Source organism: Oryzias melastigma, linkage group LG22, assembly GCF_002922805.2.
Source record: "Oryzias melastigma strain HK-1 linkage group LG22, ASM292280v2, whole genome shotgun sequence".
Taxonomy (NCBI): domain Eukaryota; kingdom Metazoa; phylum Chordata; class Actinopteri; order Beloniformes; family Adrianichthyidae; genus Oryzias; species Oryzias melastigma.
Window position 1 is genome coordinate 11,997,200 of NC_050533.1, and position 15,341 is coordinate 12,012,540.

Here is a 15,341-nt window from a genome sequence, read left to right on the forward strand (position 1 = left end):
GGAAGATCTGTGTTGTAAATCTTCTACATTAGTGGAAAAAAATTATCACAAAATTAAAAAAAGTGAAACCAAAAATTGTGGAATGCATAATTTAAAGGATTTTAAAAAATCTTTTTGTGTTTACATATTTAAGAAGCTTCTATAATGTACTTTTAGAGGAGATCTTTTGGTCGCTCTCCTCCTTTTGTGTTCACTTCCTGCCAGATGCTGGTACACCCCCCCCCCAAAAAAAATGAAAGTGCAAACGCCGGGCGATGCATCATCCCTCGCCAGCTGCTCCCGGCTTGAACGTCGCTCCGCCAATCGCCAGGCAGGACCACAGGAAGTGGCCATCTGCGGGCGCCATGGAGACGAGGGGGGGTGTGATGCTGAAGCTGATGTGTTATCTGGATGGAGGGGAGACGGACGGATGTACAGATCGCCCGCAAGACAAAAGAACCTCAGCGTGGAGCGCGGCCTTTTCCACCTGCGCAGAAGTCCGCTGGCGGAGCACGTGCGCTGGCTGCTCGCCCATCGGCGCTCCGCTTTGGCTTCACCTCCCTACGCCCCGCTGCCAAGTCGCTCCTCCTGCTCCTCATTAGCATCTTCTCTGCTGCTCTGTACTTAAACCCCCAACTTCTATCAGCTGAGACGACAGTTTGTCGCTCATCTTTCTTTTAAGACTCTTTTTGGGGGTTAAAAAAAATAAAAGCTAATTCTTACGTCCTTATTTAATCTTTCATCCGTGAGTGTAGAAACCGACTAAAATCCTCGCCGTTTGAGACAACCAGAAGAGGGAAGTAGAGTGCCGTAAGACGGCCTACAGACTTCAGACGATCAGCAAGCTTTACATTTTTTTTTCTTCACTTTTCTGTGAAAAGTTTTTAAAGACACTTTTTTTCCGAAACAAGAACAATGATGGTGACCATGTTTGTTTAGTCATACTTAAACACGACTCTGTCCAGAAGACGCTGATTGTTACGGCATCAAAAGAGTGAATCTGTTTAGGAACCATTAAACTTTTATGAGCTGATGTTCCACTAGAACTGATTTTTATTTAAGGATTTAAATTCTAGCCTTATTTAATTTCAGAGTGTTTTAAAATTATTAAGTTAAGACATAAGAAAAAGGAGTATTATTTATTTACCAAACAACAAAAAACATTTTTTGATTACAATTTTACAAAGATTTGATCATCAAAAATTAAGATATGTAATAAGACGGTCACTTTAAAACCAAAAAGTGAGGAAGTTTTAACATGTTCTGGTGTTTTTTGTATAATGAAGGACAAAAAGAAAATTCAGCTCAAAATGTTATTTTTTTAATCTAAATTATTGTGAACCAGGAGCAGACAAAAAGCCTGAAAGAGAGCGTATTTATGACATAGAAAATCCACTGGGTGGGGCATACGCTCCTTGCTCCGCCCCATTCCGATGCATCCACATGTAGACGACAAGATCCATGAACGTCTTTGGTTTCCTCGTCTGAGCTGAAATCTCGCTCAAAACTATGGCTGGATTTTTGTTGCACCGGTAATGTTGGGTTGGTGGTGTGAGGGGCTGTAAGCTAGCAGGAGAGCACGTAAACAGGTTGGTGACGGGGAGTTAGGTGGCCGTACTCTGCTCCAAGAAATATACCCTAAAAAACACATTAATTTATTCCTATTTTTTCATTTTTTTTGGATAAGTACAGCATAATCATAATACAAGCACTGCTGGGGATGATTTGAGTGGATCATTGATATATATTTTAAATAATGCACATCACATTTTTACTCTACCAACATTAAAACACGTAGACTTGATTTGTACCTCATTTTAAAGTTCAAAATGATGCAAAATTGACAGATATTGGATTTTGAGTTTATAAACTCATCTTTTATTTTGAGTTGACAAAGTAGAGAGTTGACAACATTTAGGAAAAAAAGGGTTCAACAATCATCTTGGATCTCTATTGTTAGAAAACTTTAAATTTTTATCTTGGTTTTGTACTTTGAAGTACGAATGTTCAGCCCTCCTACAGATTCTATAACGGCAGCAACTGCTGCTGTACTGTACAGACTTGTAGCCTTCATGCTTGGCTGCAGTCCACATGCGGGAAAACACAACGTGGGCTTTTATTGACAGTTTGTTTTGGAATGGTTTTGTCTTTTTGTCTTCAGAGTCCAAAATAATCCATCTTTTGGAACCTGCTCAAAGATGCCTGGTGGTAAGAGTGAGAGCGAGTATTCGCAGAGAAAGAGGTTCGATGTCCTGCAATCAATAGAGTGCGTACTTTTACATCAGAAGTTTTAGATGAACTCTAGAAAATGATCATTCATTTATTTTAGTGTATTACTTTCATAAAAGCTCTATTTTAAAGGTGCTGACACAGCAACATCATTTTTAAGCATTTTAGTCCGTCAAAGTGCTCTTTGTTTGACTAGTGTCATTTTGGGTGTGGTTGGGCACATTACCTGTAAACTCACTCAAATATGCTAGTATAAGTCATGATATGAACAAATATACAAACCTCATTTTGTGTAAATTTGTGAAACGGATCACAAAGATAAGTATACTGTTTATTTTTACCTTTTATGAGAGTTTTTTCTTCTTATCCCCCACCAAAGTTGCACACTAACTAGCTTGGCTAAGTCCCAGCTGGGATTTGAACCAGGAACAAATGCTCAGGTGAGACTGGTGACCACTACACCACTGTACAGTCCCAGCTGATGGAGTCACTTTTTACTATGTAGAATAATATCTGCCTCTACATAACGTTAGCTTACACATTTGCTTTTGTGTTAGCTCAGTTTGCACTTTTTGTTAGCTTACAAGTTATCTTACGTGTTAGCTTGCGTGTTATCTACTATGGACCTTTTCATGTGTTTCGTTTCTACATGTTTGCTTTAATGTCATCTCACAAGTTAACTTGTTTGGGGCTTGTAAGTTAGTCTTCGTGTTAACTTACATGTTAGCTTACACGTTGTGTCACTATGTGCCTTTTTCTGTGTTTCTACGTGTTTGCTTAAAAGTTAGATTGCAAGTTAGCATATGCGTTAGCTGACATGTTATATACCATGTTCTTTTTTATGTGTTTCAACTCGTTAGCTTACTAGTTAGCTTTCATGTTGTCTTAAAAGTTAACTTGCGTTTTAGCTTACGTGCTACCCCACTTTGTGCCTTTTTCTGTTTCTATGTGTTAGCTCACTTGCTAGCTTAAATGTTATCTACTTTGTGCTGTTCTATGTTTCTACATGTTAGCTTAAAAGTAAGATTACAGGTTAGTGTACGTGTTATCTACTATGTTCTTTTTGGTGTGCTTCTAAAGGTTAGCTTATAAGTTAGTTTTCACGTTGTCTTACAAGTTAACTTGCATGTTAGCTTGCAAGTTATATACTAATTACCCTACTATATGCCTTTTTCTGTGTTTCTACATGTTAGCTTACAGGTTGGTGCAAGTGTTAGCATACAAGTTAATTTAATTTAACAAAAAAAACACATAATTAGCCAATCTGTAAGCTAACATGTCAGTTAACCTGTAAGCTAACACGTATGGATATTAGCTTAAGTTTGCTCATGTTTTAGTTAACATGTTAGTGTCACTGACTGTAAAAGAGAACGAGACTGAGCGAAGGTGATGTCACCCATAGAAAATGCCAGTCGCCATTTTTCCGCGATCCAGACGCCAACATTTTCAGCCAGAGGACGACAGTGGGCAGTGATTGGTCCGAGTTGGTCCAAGTCAACGTTTCTATAACAACTATTTTCGCCGATCATGAGGGAACCTTTTTGGAAGTCCACACCCCTTCCACTGAAAGCAGCTCGGGAGAATCTGTCAACCCAATGTCTGAGGTAGGTCAGCAGGCACCACATACTTTTATTGAGGGATCTGATTGGTCAGTTTATAATTTACAATCAGTAAAACATATTTTAAAAATAGCATCAGCAAAAACATGTTAATAAAAAGGCACCAGAGCACGAACGGTTATTCTGGTAAATAGAATGACTGAATAATAGCTCTTTATTTCTCTCTAAAAGTCTATGGTACTTCCTGTTTGGAATGTGAGAAGGGAGGGATTCCTCAGTCCACTTCGCTTATACAGTCAGTGGTTTACATGCCAGCCAACTCTTTACTACAAGTTAGCTCACATGTTAGCTTAGGCTAGAGGGAAACTAGGGTTAACATCCTGGTGTCATACGAAGCTCCGGCCTAGTCTGAGTGTTCCTTGACTTTTGCTCTTACAGCTTATTTTCCAAATTGTCAAATATCTCAAAACAGTGATGCTTGCATTTAAAAAATACTGCAATCTGAAGTGCTATTGACTGAACTTTTTGTTTGTTTCACAGGCAGGAAAGTTCAACAGTTATTTTTATTTTCCTTTACGTTTTTTTTTAGTCGTGTAAATGTGGATCTGATTCTCCATGATCCTGCACAGAAACACTTGCACTGCAGTGTTTCTTTCTGCTCAGGCTGCTTTCCTTTTTCTGCAAGTTTGCTGTGGGAGCAGCTAGCCTTGGGTGTTCCACCTGAGCCTCCGTACCTCTCCAGTGAACGGCCTGCTGGGAAAGAAACATGTCTGCCTGGTCCAGGTTCTGCAGAGAGCCTCGGGGAAACCTCAGCTGCTTCCCGTCAAGATGACAGACCTGAGGACGGCAAACGGGAATGTTGTAAACACTGAAGTGGATGGGATACGGTAGTAGGTAGGTCCAGGTTGATTTAGATATATTTGGAAGCAAAATGTGAGGATCTGAATCAGCTTCCAGCTCTTCTAGTCAGTCGTGTCCTTTTTCTGAGAAATTTGGAGTTGATTTGCTCTTGATAAGTGGGATTGGAATCGACTGCGATTGGAGATGACGTACCTTCCTTAGCCCCTACTGCTCCTTCTACCAGCACAGCTTCCAGCCATGCACCTGTTCCACAGCCTGCTCTACCCTCACACACACACACACACACACACACAGGGACACTTCCGTGTCTGTGCCTTCGACTCGTTCCGTTCTCGTTAAACACTGTGAGATTTGACAGGTTTCGACTGTGAACGCTTCCTGACAGATAAACAACAGCTTGACAGTAATGGCTGCTCCATTGCAGACACAAAGGTGTCCCTCATGGCTGATAACAATGCAGAAGGTAGCTTTGATTGATGGCTCGGACTCACGGTGCAAAGCTGTGTGAGGTCACTCCCAGATAAAAGAGCATTAATCTGACTAAATACTTGTTGGCTAAAATGTTCACATTTCAAGGTTTTCTGGTTTCATAGATCGTATTCAGGTGTTTTAAAAATGTTTAAATTAATAACTTACAAAAAAAAGTTAATTAATTAAATGTAATTAATCAAAAACTGAAGCCCTTTATGGAATTACAGAACAGACTACATTTTCAAAAGTTTTTTTTTAAAAAAAGCCTTAAATGAACAAAAAGAAACGCGTTTCTTAGCATGGAAACAGTAAAATGATCATAAACTTTGATGTGTAGAATAAAAGCACCCAGAAAAAGCAATGACTGGAAATTTATGTATATGCTAACTGTATCCTGTATGCTAATTCCTCCAAAAATAACTGAAAATGATAAATCAAACATTGAGCCAAAGTTGGAAAGCTAGCCAATGAAAAATGCCAAAGAAGAGGAAAGTCTTATTTAAAAATCTTGAATAAAACTTTCCAGTTTATACAAAAAATAAGAAAGTAGAAATTAGTTACATAATGGCTTTAGAAAAATGTTTGTCACAACCTGAAGTCCAAATGAGTATGATCACTGAAGTTAGCTAAATTTTTAGAGGTGATGCTAATATTTTTAAATTAGTTTTTATAGTGTACAAGATCCAAAACAAAGGTAAAACTAAAAACTATGACACAATCTAAAAGCTAAATAAGTAGTGACAAAAAATAAGAAACTAGAAATGTATTGAATAATGGCTTTAAAAAAATGCTAAAGTCCAAAAGAGGAGCATGATCATTGAAGTTAGTTAAATTCTTAGAAGTCTTGCTAATATTTCTAACATCAGTTTTACAGTGTAAAACATACACAAAATTGGCTAGCCAAAAAAGCTATAGCACAAGCTAAAAGCTAAATAAGTAGTCACAAAAATCTAGAAAAGTAGTGGTTAAATAATAGCTGCTAAAACATAATTATCACAGGCTTTTTGGGGTTAAAAATAAATGTCAGGTTCTCTAACTGCTTTTCCATTACACATGTGCAAAACTTTATCAAAATTCTAGAAATGACAAAAAAAACACAATTTCCCAGTTACACTTTTTCCTTTAAATATTAATTATGCGAATAAACATAAGCCAACTTACATGATAATTCATTCAAAAACACAGGTGTAAACAAATTTCAACTTTTGATGCGCTGTGGGACCTCGCGGGCGGTGCAGTTGTGTCCAGTTGTTGGTCACGTGACACTTTTATTTAAAAAAAAAAATGGGGGGGTCTCCTTTGTGGTTTTGGCTAGCTATTGTTTGGCTAGCCAAACAATGTTAACAAATGTGCTAGGTTAGGCCTACAAGCTGAAAGTTAAATAAGTTGCAACCAAAAAAGGAAATGGGAAGTTGCTAAGTAGCTTAACAATGCAAATACAATAAAAGCTTGACTGTAGTTTTAAGAAAACTAAACATAAATTGAGCTACAGCGAATGTTATTGAAAAATTGTTAGCTACAAAAAGAAGTGTAGAAGAGTCGCATCTCTTATTGTAGCTGAATAAAGTGCAGCTGTTGATCTTGCAGCTCAATTTTGGCACTGAATCAAGAAATGCTATAAATAAAAATGTAAAGCTACATTTTTTTTCCCACTTCCCTCTTTAGCGCCTTCTCCTTTGCCCCCTTCCTGTAAGCCAGCTTTGGGTTTTGCTGGGGCGTGCAGTCTTTCTGCCGTTCGCGCCTCTCGCGTGCCCTCTGTCAACAGAAAACTTTCAGAATTTAACAGGCCGTGAAAGGGCGGCACAGATGGCAACATCCTAGGTGGTAATTATCAACCCTCTTCCTATGAAAAGGGGGGTAAAAAAAGAGAAGAAGAATAAACAAGCGAAGGTGTTGCAGACAGGTCAACTGATGCCGCTGACACGTTGGAGCGCTCAAACCGACATGCGGGAGAGGAGGCCTTCTGGAGCCCCGGCAGCACCGTGACAGTGTCATGGGTCAACACCGACATAAGAGGATGATTTCTGGCTCCAGTGCACATCAAGGAGATCTATATTAAAACTTCCATTAGAATTTATCTTAATTTTATACTTCTCTATGTGGCACCAATGACCAGAAATTCAATCGATGATGTTTACGCTCACTTTAAACAATTTATTTTGGACGCAAACTCTTGAAATAATTAGGATGTGCGACGGCTAATTTGAGTCCTCCTTAATTTGGAGAAATTTAACGGCGAACAAGGTGAGAGGCGAGGCAATCCCTGCCTCCGTACAAGCGCCCGCCGCATGCAAAAATATGCTAATGCTGCTCGTATTAGAATCTTTGTCTGGTTGTCATTCTCACATGGGGCACATCAAAGCCATATGACCTGATTTTGCACCTGCTGTTTAATTAAATTTACAAGACAGACACAGTCTCCACTCCTGGTGATATACAAATCTGGCTTTATTACCCCGCCACTGTAATTTACAAGGCAATTTACTGCTGGGCGGTAATGGTGCCTGCCAAAGTGTTCCCCCTGAAAAGATGCGCAAACATGCACACCAACAAGTTATCCCATTTTCCCCATCCTGAAGGCGGGACAGAGAAGACTTGAATGAATGAGAGGATGAGCAGGTGGATGCTGGGACCACCATCACACCTCAGTGATCAGAGTATGGAGGTGCAGAACCGAATGGACGCTCAGACAAACTTTTAAGAGTCAAAGTCGAGTTATTCTGATTATTATAATTATTATAATTTGTTGTATTAAAACTAAACCTCTAAACTCGTAATAATACAATTACCAACAGAAACTACATTATATATAACATAAATAGCTAGTAGTCTAGTATAAAGTTACTAAAGAATCCAATGAAAATTGTGTTAACATGTTGTAGCATTTTTCTCATCATGGGTGGACATGTATAAAGAAATATAAGCTTAAAACTGTATTTCTGAGAGTCTGTTTATTTAAACCATTGTCAGAACGGGACGAAGAAAATGTGGTTTGAAAAAGTGAAAAAGTTTGTAGTTAAGACGCAGCTTCTACAGTCAGAGGACCACAAGCTCCCTGCTCCGACTAGATCCATGTATGTCTCCGTTTTCTTCGTCTGAACTGGTACTGGCTCAAACTGTACAGCTGGATAGATCCGATATTGGTCGGTTGTGTAAACAGAGAGCTCTCGGCAGCTGTGAGGGGAAGAGGGGATGGGGTTGCTTCACAGAAATGGTCCCGCCCACAATTCAAAGACACATGTCTGTAGAATTACTGTCCTTTTCTAAATGTCTAAAACAGCATAATCACAATTAAAAGACCTCTGAGAACACTTAACAAATACATCAAAATATGTTCAAATTCTGTCTTTAATGTCTTATTTATTTATTTATTTATTTTGACATTTAAAACTTTAATGTTTATTTGTCCTAATTTTACATTGCAGATTAGGTTAAGTTCAGTGATCCATGAGTGGAAAAAAGGGGTGAGAATGTGGGGCCATGGCCCCCTTGACCCACCTTTTCCCTGTGTCCCTACATGACCTTCATAAAGAATCGTCCTCTGACATAACACAAGTGTATAAAAGGGATTCATAAAACGTGAGTTGACTTTGTCTTTTCCATGCTCTGGCTGGCTGATGGATTGGACTCCTGTTATATCTAAGGATTCATGTGAACGCCCATGAGTGTGCTCTCAAATTTGCGATGGCATGTGAATCTAAGATGCCCTCGGTTGCTGTAGAGTGTGCATCACAAGCAATCCATAATAGATGATGAAATTTGGCAAGCCATCCAGCCTTATGGTCCTTTCCTCCTCCTGCAGCTGCTTGTTTTCCCAGAACTCATCTGTGCTGCTGACCAAGAGTTGTGTGCGCATGTGTATCTGAGAGAGACAGAAACTGTGTCCGTATGTCACTGTCTTTGCCCACGAGCGCTCCACGAGCGCTTTTCCATCCTTCAATATGTCAGACTTGAATATGAGAGCGGGCAACTTTTTCAGCACCCGACCAACATGAGCACATATGGTGGCGAAGCGGAGGGAGAATGTCAAAGATGAGTGGAAAGGCCAAAGAGGAGTTTCAAAGTGACAAAGCAGCACAGACCATAAATCTGAGTCACGCTGTGGTGACAAACGCAGAGCGAGAGGATGTCCACTTATCAATGTCAAACACCATTTTTAGTGTTGTTTCTTATGATGAAACCATGAAGAGATCTCTGCTTGAGCAAATCTAAACTTTATTGGTACCAGATGGTGATAAGAAGCTGTAGAGTCTTTACCCATAAGGTTCCTACAGTCGCGTTGATCCTCTGTGATCATGTTTACAACGGTTGGTACTTCCGTGTTTTGAGAAGGATGCTATTCACACATCACTACCAGGTCCGAGTCACAGTTCAAAATTGTTCCAGTTTAGAGTCAAGAAGTTCAACCGGTTAAATTTATTTCCGGCGCATGATCATTGAACGCCCATTTTGTACGTGGAGTCTGCGCCCAAACTTAAAAACCTGCACAGCGACATGTGAGTGCGTGTGAGAAGTCTGAAATTCAGGTTGATGTGCGTTTACAAAGACTTTTCATTGAAAGTGGCTGCTTAAAAACCAGTCAGTGTGAACTTAGCTCAAGAACTTTCACCTGATGGAAGTTTCTGTTTACGTTTTGGCTTCCAAGTAAGTGTTAGCCTATTATGTTCTTTTCTATGTGTTACGTGTAAGGATGTAACAATTCTTTGAGAATCTGTAAAAAAAACGATTCAAACTCATCAACATGTTCATCGATGCAGAAAATTAAAAAATCGATTTGACAGCTTTCCATGCTGGCGCACCTGTGTGTGTGTGTAGATGCTTACACTCCGGCAGTGAGCGCGTAGAGCGTGTGGTTCTACGTACGTTTTTAAGTTGGGTCACAAGCTCTACACACAAATTGGGCATGCACTTAACTGAATGTTCAACCCGGTTGAAGGTGCTTACACACCGGCCGGGTGCGGTGCGTTAGAGAACGTGCTCTACACAGGTTTATAAACCTGCACTCAGCCGGTGGTATCCACGGCCATTTTCCAAAATCTAGTTAGCAGCAATACACACTGGTTTATCGCAGAGAATTCTGGGAAATTGTTGAGCACTTGATTTTGGAATTGAAGATTCAGACAGCACTACATAATGACGAACGCACTATATAGTGAGTAGTGAAGGAATTGTGACATAACCTGGGTTTTAGTTACATGTTAGCTTACATGCTAGCTTGCACTAGCTTACATAGCATAGCATAGGTTCAAAGGAAGGTGCAGGTGCCAAGTGTACATCAAGTTTGCTGTTACAGTTCATTCTCTAAGCTGGTAAAGGACTCAAAACGCTTTAATCAGAACTGTTTGATTGTATATAACTTGTTTAATTTAAATCTATCTCACTGTAGAGAATCTGTCTTTTTGAACCACTTTGAAAGCTGATACAGTCGCCTCTGGCTATAAAAACATGTGGGTTTCTTTTTTCAAAGTTATTGACCCACACTGAGCTACGCGTCTGTCTTTGCTGCACACTTGCATCCATACAAGCAGCAATCCATAGTGCGCCGTGATTGATGGGATAGGTTGGGCTGCTAAGGTAGGATGCCTGTGTGCAAGCTGTACAGCAGCTGTTTTCTCCAAGCTTGGGGAGGGAGCAGAGACGGGGAGAGGAGGAGAGAAAAGGTCGAACAGAAAACGAAGGGAGGGCAGGAGGAGAAAGAGAGGAGGGGAATGCGAGTCTACCTTCCTCATGTCCTTCAGGCAAACCAGGTGTCTGCAGCTCCACGCTGAGCCGCACCAGAGAAGCTGGCACGGCTGCTTTCAAACAGGTCCTCCTCATCGCTCTCCTTCTCCTCAAGGATGGCCGCAATTAACACGCGCTCAGAGTGCGCGGCGTAGAGAAAACACGCCGAAAATGACAACGCCCCAAGCCACAGCACATGGAGCGGGAACAGACAGAGGGAGGAAGAAGGAGAGGGAAACAAAAACGGAGAGAGCCAGAGAAGTACACCAGAGAGGCGGTTTTATAAAGGTGCAGGTGCAGAATTTGAGTGACTGCCAGGCTGCACTCTCCTTTTGGTTCCGTATTAACGTTGTCAGCTTTTTGCCTCCCCTCTCCTCATCTGTGCCGCTCGGTTCCTCGCCGTGTTCTGCTGTTTGCTCATTTCTGAGCGCTCCCCTCTCACCCAGGGTGTATCCGAGACACAGATGTACGGGAAAGTTTGGCAGAAACTCGCAGGCTTGGAGCAACACTGAGTTTTTTTTTTTTTTTTTTTTAAGAATATTTTTAAAAAGTTTCAAAAGTTTAAAATGATCTTGTTTATTCGTGTGCTAGGGGTGGGTGGGGTCTAGGGTTTGTAGTGGCATTGGCTCTGATGGTTCAGCAGGTGGATGGGGGTTTGGAACACTATTTTGGAACAAGTATCGACTGTACTGGTGCTGCTGGGCAAGGCACTTACCCTTCTGTTCCCTTCAACTTTAAGAAACCTGAAAGTTTACTTTGAGAATTCATAGTTTTATAAAAGAAAATGACACAATTCTTCACCTTAAATCACCATATTGTGAATATATCCTCTGTTGGTGGGTGGTGTGCTCCTGCCTTAAGTGGAGGAGTTTAAATTTCTTGTTCATGAGTGAGGGAAGATCCGAGTGTGAGATTGACAGATGGATTGGAGTGGCGTCCGCCGTTATGTGGTCGCTGTACCAGCTCGTTGAGGTAAAGAGAGAGCTGAGCCAGATAATAAAGCTCTCAATTTATCGGTCGATCTTTGTTCCAGTACTCACCTGTCATGAGCTCTGGGTCGTGACCAAAAGACCGAGGTCCCGGATACAAGCAGCTGAAATGAGCTTCCTCTGAAAGGTGGCTCGGGGTTCCTTTACAGAGAGGGTGAGAAGCTCATGTCAAAAATTGACATTTTGGGTGTCCCTGACTCGTCGTTTTTTTGACGTCCTGTCTGTTCCCATTGAATCATGGGTCCCTTACCTCTGGCCCACGAACTGGAACCAGTCCAGTACGACCCTAACGCGGTACCGTGTGGTACCATTGAGGTGCGATACCGTGTCCGGGTTAGGGCACTGGTACAATTTGTGTACCGGTACCGCGTCCTGAGGGTTGCAGACCCTTGATTTTATGAACAGGTAGCACGTCAACAAGCCACAAGTTGGGGACACCTAGAAGCCAAAAAGTGGCGCAGAGGGGTCCTTAACCAAACGTCAATATGTGACAACTAAGGGATGAGATGTGTTGACCAATCAGGGACTCGCTTTGGTCCGTGACGTGTTGATGAGGCGATTAGAAGGTGGAGTCCAAAACCAACACGGAGGACAATTTGACAGTTCTCCTCCTGATTTTCTAAACATTTTTCATTTTTTCAATTGAGACAACAACAAAAAGATGCTAAATCTCCAATTTTTGAACTTTTGAACCGCCGCCCAAAACACACTTATGCTGAACCGATGCGCTGCACGCTTAAGGGATTTCAATGACGTCTGGGGTTTTATCATTTTTAGTATTTGCGTGTGAAAGGGGCAAGAGGGGCCATAACTTTCAAAGTAAAGGGCAAATTATGAGACTAATATAGAATTTGTCTTAGTTTCGTTATTGAAAAAGATTAATAAATCATCATTACAAGCTTCTTTAAGTTTAGCAAAAATAACAAAAGCAACATTTTAAAATAAAAACAATGAAAATCAAACAGAAACATGTATTTTTTATTTATTTATTATTTTAAATGTTCTCCCACCCTGCTGATCTCATTCAAGACTTTTCTAAAGTGTTCTTACCCCACCATAAAAAGTTTTCGAGCTCCCCCCCTGGCAAAAACTACGTGTTTGCCAATGAAATCCTTTTGTTTATTCTTGAATTAAACACTTATAACATAAAATCCTCATTCTAAGTTTCCTATAATCATTACAGGTAAGTGTTGAACAAAAACTAGCAGGACCCGCCCACTCTCTCCACACACAAACCATCACAAGAACAAACCTGCCGGTGATCAGAAATCAAATTCTCCTCCTGATCACATGACATTTCAAAAACAAATGCCGCCACGTTCCATGTTCATAACTCCAAATGAAGACAACAAAAGTGGGCAAAAGATAGTTGGAGAGGGGGTTGAGAAACACTACTGGGGGGGGTGACACAATCCTCATTCTTCTTCTACTAAAGAAAAACCCACAGGCTGCAGGAGGCATGCTGAGGAGAAGCAGCGTGGTGCGAGTCTCCTACAGCAGCGCAGCATCAGCCCTGATGTAAAATTCACCATCTGGGCTGCAACAACCTGCAGCGCCGCAGCGACAACCTCTGCTCCCTGCACTGCTGCTAAAATCTTCCAAAGTTCTTTTGGTAACTTCATAATCACCAAGTGTTGGTAACAAATGAACTGGGATGGTCTGGTTTAAAATTCCAGAAGGAGAAATGAGACGTAGCTTTTAAAAAAGGAGCTACGGTGGCTTTAAGATACAAAAATACCAATTATAAAGACAGATTTATGTAGCGCTTTTCTACATCCATTGACCCTTTAGCAGTGAAGATATCACCAGTGCTACCTAAGAAACACATGATCTACTGTAACTCTTTGGCCGAATCTGCTGATTTTGACGTGTAGAAAAACGATTTTGGAAATCAGCTTTGCGTCATAGCATAAAGTGTTCCGTAACGGCGCAAAGCTGGAATTATGCCAATTGCATCAACGGTTCAAGAGTTGGGGTAGTAGAGAAAAATAAGGCCCAATCCAAATTCTTCCTTTCTCCCTACCTCTTCATTTAGCCCTCCAGGAGGGTCGTAAAAATGGTGTCTAACATTTCGGACGTTACTTCTAGCGCTTGAATATACATAACAACAATGGTTTAATAACTTTTAAAAGGTCATGGTACAACAAAAAGTCATTGCTTACGTTTAAATGTAAACTTCTGTTCTTCAGAGCGCACCCACGTAAAGAAAAGAGCTTCTCACTGCAATGGTGGACTTTGGACCCCTCCATTTGGAGGGTGAAATTTAAAATGTATTAGTGAAATAATGAGATTGCTACATGGATTCTCAAAAGCAGAAGTTCTAACAAAAATGTTCTGATCATTAACATTGTAAACATTGTTCTGCTTCTCCTGGAGGGTGTTTCAGTTTGGCCCACTAGGTGGCGATCGCGCTATAGCATTACACCTTAATCCAGAAGAAGAAGACAGAATGAGGAAAAAACAATATTTTAGACCACAAATTGTTTCTTTAAAAATATATTCTTAAAAGAGTTTGTTAAATTAATGTCTGTGAGTTTATAAAGATGTTCATTTAATCATCAATGTATGTTTAGGTCGACAGCCGTCTTATGGAAAATTCCATTAAACGTTAGTATCAAGCTAGTGGACTTTAGCTTCATGTGCTAAATTGATTTATATATTTTATGAATCGATTATTGATCTATTGAGCTTAAATCGATTCAAATTAATTAATTTAAATTTTTTTAACCCAGCCCTATCAAGAACACTACAATACATGGGCATGCAAGGTGGAAAACAAACCTGGGAGCTTCTGAAAGGAGGTTGACCGTTCCTCCGCACCACAGCTCAAGTCCACACAGTTTGGTTCATACCAGAATCCCTTTTGTGTCAATTTACGTTGACCAAAAAGTTGAACTCTGGGTTGTTTTTGGTAAACAGCGTTTACTTATGTAGTGCATTTGTACCTTCCTTGAAGGCCAAAGCGCTTTACAGTGCCCACACACTTTCACACACCGATCACTGGCGCCAACCTATAACCACCAGGAGCAATGTGGGGTTAGTGTCTTGCCCAAAGACACTTTTTCACAAGGCGGGAGACGAACCTCCAATCTCCTGATCAGAGGTCGACCTCTCTTCCCCTGCACCACAGGCGCCCATGTTTTTGTCCCTTCTTCTACAAGGTGTTCTTTTTATGCAACAGCTGTCGTAACTGCACTTGTTGGGTCCACTCCTAAAGGTGCAGTGTGAAACGAAATGGTTGACCAAGCTGACTACTTTTGATGTGCAATCAAGAATGTGCTAAACAGGCATCTTTCAACAAGCATCTAGCATACGGACAGCTGCTTATTGATATTAGTGCTTGTACTCACAGTTGAAAGAAGTTTGGTGAAAAATGTTGAAGTGGTGCAAATCTTGCTCCAGGCTTTTTCTTTCACTGCTCTATTCTGATATTTGAAAAACTTAGTCATAGAATTCCCGCTGGCACAAAAAAATAATTTTTCTGCCATGATCGATTTTCAAATGGTTGGACCTTTTTTTTTTTTTTTTTTTT

The 15,341-nt window shown here is 40.6% G+C and overlaps 1 protein-coding gene across 9 annotated transcripts in view; it reads left to right on the plus strand.

The window, feature by feature from the left end:
* Positions 1-15,341, plus strand: part of rnf144aa (ring finger protein 144aa) — a 132,036-nt gene that overhangs the window by 32,095 nt on the left and 84,600 nt on the right. Inside the window, exon 8 of one of the 9 annotated variants that reach the window (XM_024269491.2) lies at positions 205-708. The exons of the other annotated variants lie outside the window; for them this stretch is intronic. Within the exon in view, the coding sequence (XP_024125259.1) occupies positions 205-288 (84 nt within the window). The 3' untranslated portion in view covers positions 289-708. Of the gene's footprint in view, positions 1-204; positions 709-15,341 lie in introns of those variants that run through there. 9 annotated transcript variants of the gene reach the window in all.